This window comes from Sinocyclocheilus rhinocerous, unplaced genomic scaffold (assembly GCF_001515625.1).
Source record: "Sinocyclocheilus rhinocerous isolate Xijiao unplaced genomic scaffold, SAMN03320098_v1.1 scaffold1655, whole genome shotgun sequence".
Lineage (NCBI taxonomy): Eukaryota > Metazoa > Chordata > Actinopteri > Cypriniformes > Cyprinidae > Sinocyclocheilus > Sinocyclocheilus rhinocerous.
The window spans coordinates 1,107,691-1,117,592 of record NW_015655597.1 but is presented as its reverse complement, the minus strand read 5'-3'; the positions used below and the strand labels follow the sequence as shown (position 1 = coordinate 1,117,592).

General features: G+C 40.4%; 1 protein-coding gene across 1 annotated transcript in view; it reads left to right on the top strand.

The window, feature by feature from the left end:
* LOC107718741 (protocadherin-16-like) overlaps positions 1 to 6,363 on the top strand; it is a 97,633-nt gene extending 91,270 nt beyond the window's left edge. The window contains exons 15-22 of the mRNA XM_016525964.1: positions 582 to 695; positions 843 to 1,054; positions 1,423 to 1,574; positions 1,967 to 2,097; positions 2,210 to 2,496; positions 2,775 to 2,916; positions 3,247 to 5,619; positions 5,655 to 6,363. Of these exons, the coding sequence (XP_016381450.1) occupies positions 582 to 695; positions 843 to 1,054; positions 1,423 to 1,574; positions 1,967 to 2,097; positions 2,210 to 2,496; positions 2,775 to 2,916; positions 3,247 to 5,619; positions 5,655 to 5,905 (3,662 nt within the window). The 3' untranslated portion in view covers positions 5,906 to 6,363. The remainder of the gene's footprint in view (positions 1 to 581; positions 696 to 842; positions 1,055 to 1,422; positions 1,575 to 1,966; positions 2,098 to 2,209; positions 2,497 to 2,774; positions 2,917 to 3,246; positions 5,620 to 5,654) is intronic.
* Positions 6,364 to 9,902: the final 3,539 nt, after the last annotated feature.

Genomic DNA, 9,902 nt, shown 5'->3' with positions numbered 1-9,902 from the left:
ACAGCGTCTTCAGGACATGGCGGCAGCGCTACAATACTACAGCGAGAATAAAAGTTACGTCTTCTTTCTTTGCGTGAACATTTGGTGGCGTTATGCAAATCTTCCCACAGAGCGATGTAGGTATGTTGGGGCGTGTTAGAACGAGCCGTTTTAGATAGGCGTGGTTGACTCAACTTTTATAAAGAATATCTCTTTGGATTTGAGACTTTAGTCTTTGCAACTTTACAGATCTTCTTTATGCACCAAGAGCTTGTAACACTTCAAAGAGAAAGGAAAAATTGAAATCGCATCATATGACCCCTTTAAAACCCATCTTCTCACAGTGCATTGCAAAAGTATACAGACCTTTTTTATTATTATAACAAATCCTAAACTAAAAGCTATTCTTTGTGGTATCTTCATTTCAAAGCACTGGCATGAGGCAGTTGAAAACTTCTGCAGTGAACTGCATGATGAAACTGCAGCATTGTATTTCAGCACTCACTGGCACAGTCAGTTTAGTGAGGCACTGATAGCCAATCCATCAGTTTAAGTGAGTGTGGCAGAAGAGTATTGAGTTTTTTGTGTATTTTTCCACACAGGCACTGCAGTCGCCCAGGCTCAGGCTCAGCACCCTGACGGCACCCGTGACGGCATCACTTACAGTATCTTCAGTGGGAACAAATACCATTCCTTCAGCATCAGCTCCAGTACAGGTCAGATGGGAAACCCGTGAAATATGAAAACAGCTTGAATTTGGACAAGATGCATGCATAAACTCATCAGAAAGTTGAAAAATAATATTGATTATTTACAATGCCAGTGAGCTGACCTATTTCACTGCATTATTGGTGCTTTCATAGGTGAAATCTGGGTACAGAGCTCAAATGGCCTGGATTTTGAGGACACTCCAAGACTCCGTCTAGTGGTGAAGGCTGAAACTACATCCTCAAACTCCTTCATGGCTGTCAACCTAATTCTTCAGGATGTGAATGACAATCTACCCAGATTCCAGCTGCAGAACTATGTGGCTTATATGCATGAAGCACAGGGCTATGACTTTCCCATCATTCAGGCAAGTGGTTTCTTATTTTTTTGGTATTTCTAAAAGGTCAAAGGTAATTGAAAACATACTGGGAAAAGTATTGAAACAAAAATGTTTTACAGATAATTTTTTTTACATAGTAAATTTTGCAACACTAGCCAATCACAGGAGAGTTAAGAACATTTGCCCTTGAAAATGATATTATTGTTGTTAACCATACAAACCATTAAATTATTTACCTGTTTCTGACTTAGCATCAGTAACTGTCAGATTTAAACCATGCATTATGTTGTAGTTCCTTATAAAGTTACCAAAAATGTGTACTCAAATTTAGCACCTGGCAAGTGTTTATTTCATACCCTGCCTGTGCTTAATCAGTCTGTTTTCGAATACATTAGGTTGTGGCAGAGGATGTTGACCAGGGTCAGAATGGTCAGGTGACTTACTCCATTGAGTCTTCGAGTCAAAGTGGCCTTTTCAAAATTGACCCTCTGACCGGCAGCATCACAACCACGGCCATTATGGACAGAGAAATCTGGACACAGGCACAGTGAGTGTATATCATGTTTGCTGTGCTTGTTCAGCCAGTGAAGTCAGTGCTGTGCCGGTCTTTAATTTCCTTCTGTTCTGTGGAATGTAACTGTCCTTCCAGCATTATTTACTTTGTGTGTGTGATGTGTTCAAGCCCTCGTAGTTTTTTTACCTTGTGTTTTTTGTTTCTAAAATGTTCCCCGACTCCTCTAAAGCTGTGTGCTTTTAATTTACTACATTTTTGGTCTGTTAGTGCTTTTGGATTGTTGTACGAATGCTTTTTTTGAAAACAGAAGACATATTTTGTTCTCTCTCTCTTGATCCCCAAAAGAAACTGAACAGAAACATCTATCACATGATGTATGTTAGGAAAAATGAATCTAACTCTTTATTTTATCTCATTTGAATCAGGCTGGTGATAAAAGCCACTGATCGTGGCAGCCCTAAACTAGTAGGCACTACCACCATTACAGTGATTATTGTCGACCTCAATGACAACAGTCCCACCATCCCAGTGCCACGAGAAATTAGAGTGCCAGAAAGTAAGTGAACTAACTGGTGACCTTTAACTTTTTAACCTTGAAAGACATGATATCAAGCACTTTTATTATTGTACTTGTATCTGAATGCTGTGTCCTTGCTTCCCACTTACAGACTCTCTTATCGGTACTGAGATCACCCTGGTTACTGGAAATGATGTGGATTCTGGCCCAGTGCTGTCTTACTCTTTGCAGCTGGATGCTTCATCACAGGGAAAATTTGATATCCATCGTTACAATGGCCGTGTGTCTCTGACAGCACCACTGGACTTTGAGGAGAGGACATGGTACACATTGACAATTCGAGCTTCAGATTCAAAGCACCAGAGTGAAGCCAATTTAACTGTGTTGGTGGAGGACATAAATGATAACGCTCCTACTTTTACACAAGATCTATATCAGGTGATTTTTTTTCTTTCTACCATTTAAAGTATTTTAAAACAATGCCTATCTCTGGGATTAATGAAGGTTTATTGGCTACATCATTCTCTATAGTATTATTAGGATGGTAAAATACATACATTTATTAAAGAATAAATATACATGCAGTCTTTCACACCAGAATAAAGTGTGCTGTTGTCATTACGCATTTAGCAGATGCTTTTATTCAAAATGACATCACTGTGAATACAAGAAAAAGCATGCCAAGTAACAGCTGCTTTGTTGACTTTGGTTTCCAGGTAACACTTCCAGAACATTCTCCATCAGGCAGTCCCGTTATCACAGTAACAGCAACAGATCGAGATTCAGGAGAAAATGGAAAGGTCACCTATCGAGTGGTGTCTTCATCGAGGGACGGGTTTTACATTGATCCTAAAAATGGTATAAGCCCAGTGTTTATACTAAGCATGTTGATCGCTTTGGCAGTGGCTATTTACACAATTGAAAGAATGTATATGTTATTTATATAAAGTGTGAATAGTGGTAGATAAATATGCACTAAGCATAAGTAGCAACAAGCATCTTGTTTACAATAAGTGCAATTAGTAGTAGATGCTATTTACATAAAGTGGTGTGTGGAGTTAATGAAAACCGCCTCTACCAACAAGGTCAGCAGCACTTAGTTTAAATAGCCATAGCCTCTAGTTTTAGCATATAGTTTATATTTAAAGCATTAACATTGTAGTAAAAGCACTTCCAATGTCTTTACAGGCACACTTTTCATCAGACAGAAAGCAGAATTTGACCCGGAGCAGCCCTCTGTGTGTGTAGTCATTGAAGCTCGTGATGGGGGGTCTCCACCTCTGTCATCTTCTGCTACAGTCCAAGTTCAGCTGATAGACGTCAATGATAACGCCCCCATATTCCACCAGTTGGAGTACAAAGCCACAGTGTCTGAGGACCAGTTACCTGGAGCCACCATCCTGACATTAGAGGCAGTAGATGGAGACCTATCTCAGGAAAACTCTGGTTTTGATTTCGCAATTGCCAGTGGGAATGTTGGAAATGCTTTTCAGATTGAGAGCAGCGTTCATTTCATAGAGGGCCATGGCTTCCAGACCGTAGGAACCCTGATCCTGGCGGAGCGACTGGATTTTGAGGCATTGTCACGCTATAACCTCACCATTGCGGTCTCGGATCGTGGTGTTCCTCAACGTAGCTCCAGCGTACCAGCCATCATCACAGTCACTGATGTGAATGACAACCCTCCTGTCTTTGGCAGAGCTGAGTACATAGTGCCTTTGAGTGAAGGGGCAGCTGCTGGTACAGAAATCTTACGTGTGACTGCAACTGATCCTGATTCAGCTCCCTATGCAGAGGTCCAGTACAGCATCAGCTCTGGAGATGAGATGAAACTCTTCTCTGTGGATCAGTGGACTGGGGCACTGAGGCTTCAAAGGCCTTTGGACAGAGAGAGACAAATTTCTCATGTTGTTATAGTACAAGCCTCGGATGGCCATGGTAATTTTGCCTTGGCTCCTATTAGTGTAGAGGTAAAGGACATCAATGACAACAGACCTTACTTTCCCATTGCTACATTAACGGCCAGTATCCGTGAGAACCAGCCGCCCAACTCTGCTGTGACTGTGTTACATGCAATCGATTATGATACAGGAGTTTATGGACAGCTTAAGTATTATTTGATGGACCACTCTGGCCTAGGAAAAGACCTCTTCTTGGTGGATCCAAACTCGGGAGAAGTTCGTACCAGACAAATATTTGATTTTGAGAAGGTGAACTCATTTAACTTCATTGCTTTGGCTGTGGATGCAGGCAACAACTCTGCTACTGTCACAGTGCAGGTCTATGTAACAGGAGAGGACGAGTATGATCCAGTTTTCACCACTTCAGACTTGTCCTTTGAGGTACCAGAGGGAGCCAAAAAAGGTCAGAGCATTGGGCAAGTACAGGCCAAAGATGAGGATGGTGGGGTGGATGGAATTGTACTCTACTCCTTCCCCAATTCCTCTCCTTATTTTGATGTGAATAAGACCACCGGTGTAATCTACCTAAAGATGGACAGCTCTGGCAGCTCAAGCGGAGGCAGTCGCTCGAAGAGGGAAACCCGCCTAATGACTATGGATGTGACTGCCCACAGCCCTCTTGATACCTCAAGAATAGCTTCCGCTCGGGTCACCATTGACGTAACCAACACCTCCTTTGGTCTTGCTACAGACTTTAACGTCCTCCTTGTGAGCATAATTGCTGCCTCTCTTGGAGTAATAGTCTTGTTAGTCATAATTGCTGTGGCCCTTTATCTAGTAAGATCAAAGCGCAAGAAGAAAGGACAAGACACTGGGAATAGTACCGTGTCTTCAGGCACAGCTTTGCAGAAGTTGGATGAGTCTAAACCCACAGGGGGCGGCAGGATCTATCATCAGGCACTTCCTGGATACGCAGGTGATGAGGAAGGAACTGGTGGAGGCTCCTACACTCGAGGAGGATCCCTAGATCCTTCTCACTCCAGTGGACGGGGATCTACTGAAGCAGCAGAGGATGACGAAATCCGTATGATCAATGAGTACCCAAGAGTTGCAAGCATCACCTCCTCCATGCAAGAGCACATCTCCGCCAGGGGCCCTGATTCAGGTATTCAGCAGGATGCAGACCAACTCTCTGATATTTCTTGTGAACCAGGGCCACTTGATGCAAGCCAGTGGTTCAAAACTAAGAAACTTGGGAGCATCAGTGGGAGCCTCAGTGGTACCCTACTCTCTGGTCAGCTCCCAGTGTACAGAGATGAAGGTGGGAGCTACCTTGGAGTAGGTCGTGGGTTAAATATTTCCCAGCCGAAAGATTACGCTTTCCCTGAGGATGGTAAACCTTCGGTTGATGGCTCCCTCACAGCCATAGTGGCAAGTGACGAGGAACTGCGAGGCAGCTACAACTGGGACTACCTTCTCAACTGGTGCCCTCAGTTCCAACCCTTAGCCAGTGTGTTTACAGAGATTGCCAGGCTAAAAGATGAAAGCTTACCTCCCAATAATCCACGCAGACCCTTGCAACCCAAAGTTAAGACAGATCCCAAGCCAAGAATTGACCCTCCACCCCTCATTACCTCAGTGGCTCATCCAGGAGCCAAATCTGTTCCACCTAAACCTGCCATATCACGGACGTTCCTGTTCCACCTAAACCTGCCATATCACGGACGTTCCACCACTTAGCATCCCTAAGGCGTTCACCTATAAGCCATGAGGGCTCCATCTCCTCAGCAGCCATGTCTCCAAGTTTCTCCCCTTCACTGTCCCCACTTGCTGCACGGTCCCCAGCTGTCTCCCCATTTGGTGTCACTCAAGGTCCCTCAGCCTCCATCATTAGCACCACAGAGCACTCTCTGGAGCACAGTGATGAGGCTGAGATGAGGATTTAAAGCAACATTGTACTCCATTTTGTGGAGGCCATTTTGTCTTTTGATAAGACATATTAGTCGCTCTTAGCAATGTTGCATACCTGGAAAGGCAGTCGCTTAGCCATGACGGTGACGCAGGTGTCTGGTAACTGAAAGGGTAAAAACATTGTGCAGCAACGTTACCCTTCTTCAGAGCCACCGCAGTGTTGATATGAAGAGTTGTGTGTTGCTTTGTTTTGTCTCACTGGCTGGCCAGGGAGGCAAGACGTTGACTGCCCCTTTTGTTTGTTTCTTTTTATATTGATGACTCGAACAGCTTTGAAACTCCAGTGTTTTGTTAAGTCCATACAAAATAGCTGCTATTGTCATACTTTGTAGACCGCAATGAGAACTCTGTAGAAACTCAAACTGATGTCATTATGTATGTTTGTTTATGACTGGGAGATGCTTTTGTTTTTTTCTTTATTTTTATTTTTTTATATTTTTTTACAGTGCTATTTACATGTTTTTTAAATGAAGGACTTGCCATTGCTTTGAATGAAGTTCTTACATTTTAGTGATATTCTTTGTATGTATATGTATGCTAGCCATAATAAGTGTATTATCATTGTATAGTGTCTAGGATCACCATACTGTGCGGTTGTGAAATTTTGTGACACTTGTAATGTGAATGATTGGAAGATTGTTGTATTTTATTATTTATAAACAGAAAACCTGAAAGTGTTCCCATGTTGCATAGTGTTGTATTATAGACCTTTTGAAGTTGTATTGTTCCTTTCCCTTTGAACTAGAATGTTAGCATCTTAGCTAATTTATTGTAAAAAAATAAAAATAAAAGACAGGGCCATACTTTTTTTTGGCTCACCTGGACCTTTCAGGAAATTGGTGAAACCTCAAAGTCTCTTCTCTATGTAAATAGTTTCTTACAAAACAGCAGCTCTGTTACACTGTTTCTGTGCTGCTTTTTCTGACAATAAAAAAAAATGTTGTATTGTCTACGTAACTTATGTTTGGTTCATTGGTAAATTTCATCTGGGATGCAGTTAATTTACCTTTCAGGATGAAGTGAATCAAATGGACCTTCTTTTGTAATAGGCAGTGAATGTTTTCTGTTTTGAGAAGAAACTTCAGAAGTGCCATGCAATTTTTTTTTATCTCACAATCTCCTCTGTGGAAAGCGATTTAAGCATTTGAATGACCTTCCAGAGATGTTTTGCTACCTATGGTGCATGCCTGATACCGCAACTGCCTCAAGTGTAACTGGCCCCTGTTTAGCACCCAGAAAAGATGCAAGTAAAAGAGGGGCCTGCCATTTCTGAAGACTGTCTTACACTATTCACTTTAAAAGTTGACATTTAATTGTCTCTCAGTCTGGAAAACATCACTCTCCAAGACGGCTGCCTGCATTCCGGCAGCAGTACAGTATTTCAGTAAATCATCTGTACGTATTTAAATTAAATATTAAATTCCTACTGATTTCTTTTGTCAAACCTGAGTCTCCTGTCTTCCTTCCTCCAAGTTTAAATCAAAATGTGGATGGGGAGTTACAAAGTAAGCGAAAGGCCAATCATCTGGCTTTTAGAAAAAAAAGAAACAAGAGAGGTCAGAGTCAAATTTGTCCTTTAAACAGCGATTTGAGAGAATACAGTATGTTCCAAAGACCTAGACTAAAGCCGGGCCTCAGGCTGTGTATAGCCAGAGACAGGGTGTGCCCATTCTTAAATCAGTTGCAGATATGAAGAAACATTTCCTCAAATTAAATTTGTTCATAGAAAAAGAAAATATCATGGATATTGATAATTACGCAGCATATGAATTAGCCGAATCAAATAGTTTTCAAATAGACTGATTATATTTGCTATAAATGTGTTGTTTATGCAAGGCAATGACTCATGCATACTCATCATCATGTCATGTACCTTTCCAGATGCAATGGACAAAAAATACACGATTTTCATACACTGTCAGAACAATTGTAGCCTGTCACTGAGGCAGTACCCTCGAAAGGTACACCTTTGTATCTTATTTACACTGAAAAGCTGCATATTAGTACCTTCAAAGATACTGCCCCGGGAACAAGCTGTTGTAGTTTTTTCAGACAGTGTATATGAAACTGAAGCGCTGAAACCGAAAAGCTCTCAAGTTTTCTTTGTTTCTACCATATTGAGTTTTCTGATCGCCTGCTGTGAAGTTGGTGTTGGCAGAGATTCATCTCTCCTCCATCTCTGTGCTATGCATGTCTTAAATGATTTACACCATCCCAGATATCACGAAGAAACAACAATCTCACTCGCTTGCACAGTCAGTGTCTTATAAACACTGCAATGAGTTGTGTGACCTTTGCATAAACATATTTTCTTTATCACTGATATTAACCGTAGTCTGATATAAGCATTGTGATCTGTGGTACATGTAGTATCTAGCTCCCGTTATCAAGTATAGTTACTACACAGGTTGTACATTTTAGGTTTTAGGTTGTTTATTCCTTTTTGCAACATTTCAAATTCTCATTGGTTGCATGTTGTCATCTAGCCTTTAGTATACAGTACATGCCTTTTAAATTCTGTATGAATTAGTATAACTATCATAATCTGAGTTTTCCATTTAGCTGTCATTAGATGAGAACCCTGTTTTGGTATGAACACTTTATGGTGACTTGGTAGATCAAAAGATCCAAAAATCTGACAAACGAGGATAGAGTGGACGTATACGACATGCTACAGCATTAAGATCATGGGTATCTCGTAATTTTTTCAGCTCATGGGAAACAATTACAGCTCATATTTGCATTTCACAGACCTTAGTAGTCTAGAATTTTTTCTGTTTGTAAGAAAAAAATATTTTTAGACCGTTTTAGTCAGTCATTATTTAAGTAAAAGGCTGCTGAAGGATTTGGGGCAATTTCTGATATGTCTTCTCATTTTTCTGACCATCATTTATTGCCAATGCTGTGGTACACTTTTGCAGAATATTTTTAACCTGCTGGAATTTTTTATTCTATTTAGTTTTATTGTTTATAAATATTTAATTATTATTATTATTATTAAATAAAATATATTTTATTTTATTTCTTTGCAACAAAAAGGGATCATCAGGCATATTTCAAGCTTTTCCCATTGAAGACTGTGTAGATAAGAATAATCATGAACATTCAACAGGCAGATCAACCTGCATTCCACTGTGACACCGTCCTCAGAAAGATACATATTGTGTCTGTGAGTCCAAGAGTAAACCTCTGGTTTTGATATTAAATTGCGATATTTTTTATTTTATTAATATCATGAGATAAATTTGAAAGCGATTAGTGGGCAGTTTATGCATTTTTAAGATTTATAATTTCTTAAATGCTTTGGTAGAAAAACAAGGGAAGTCTCCATAGCTGAAGTTGAAAATACACTTCAAAGAAAGATCCCGCCGTTTTAGACTTGGCTATTAAAACAAGTCTGCTATTCCCATCAGGTCCGTAGTAAATTGTAATGATCCCTGCATTCCTCATGGAAAAAATGTCACATGTATCTTTCATTGATTAGAATTGCTCTCCGAAGTCAAAATTACTTAAGTAGAATAGAAACCAAACTGTAAATGTCTCTATGAAATTTGAGTTATGCCAAACATATATTTTGAATTACAGGACCGTCGTTTTGGCTCTTAGATCTTATCATCCTGAGATGCAATAAATTGTTCTTAAAAAGTGCCTGTAAAGTGGATCTGTTAATTAAGAGCAGATCTGGCTCGAGCAGAGGGGAGGTTTCTGCATTTTCTTAAATACAACCTCCTCTGTCTTCAATTTTATTAGAGCTGACTGAAAGTAACCCTCAAAATCTGTCCGATTCAGCGGGGACTGCTCAAATTGTTGTGCTACTTTTGCACGTTAACATGTTGCTTTGCTCTTATAACATGTTTTCTGTGTAATCTATCCATTCCTGTCTTTCTGATTGAGGTAGCCTACGTGATGTCTTCGGGTTGCATTGCTTTTATTGCATATCTGATATGCCGGTTCATATTTGCTTTCTTGATT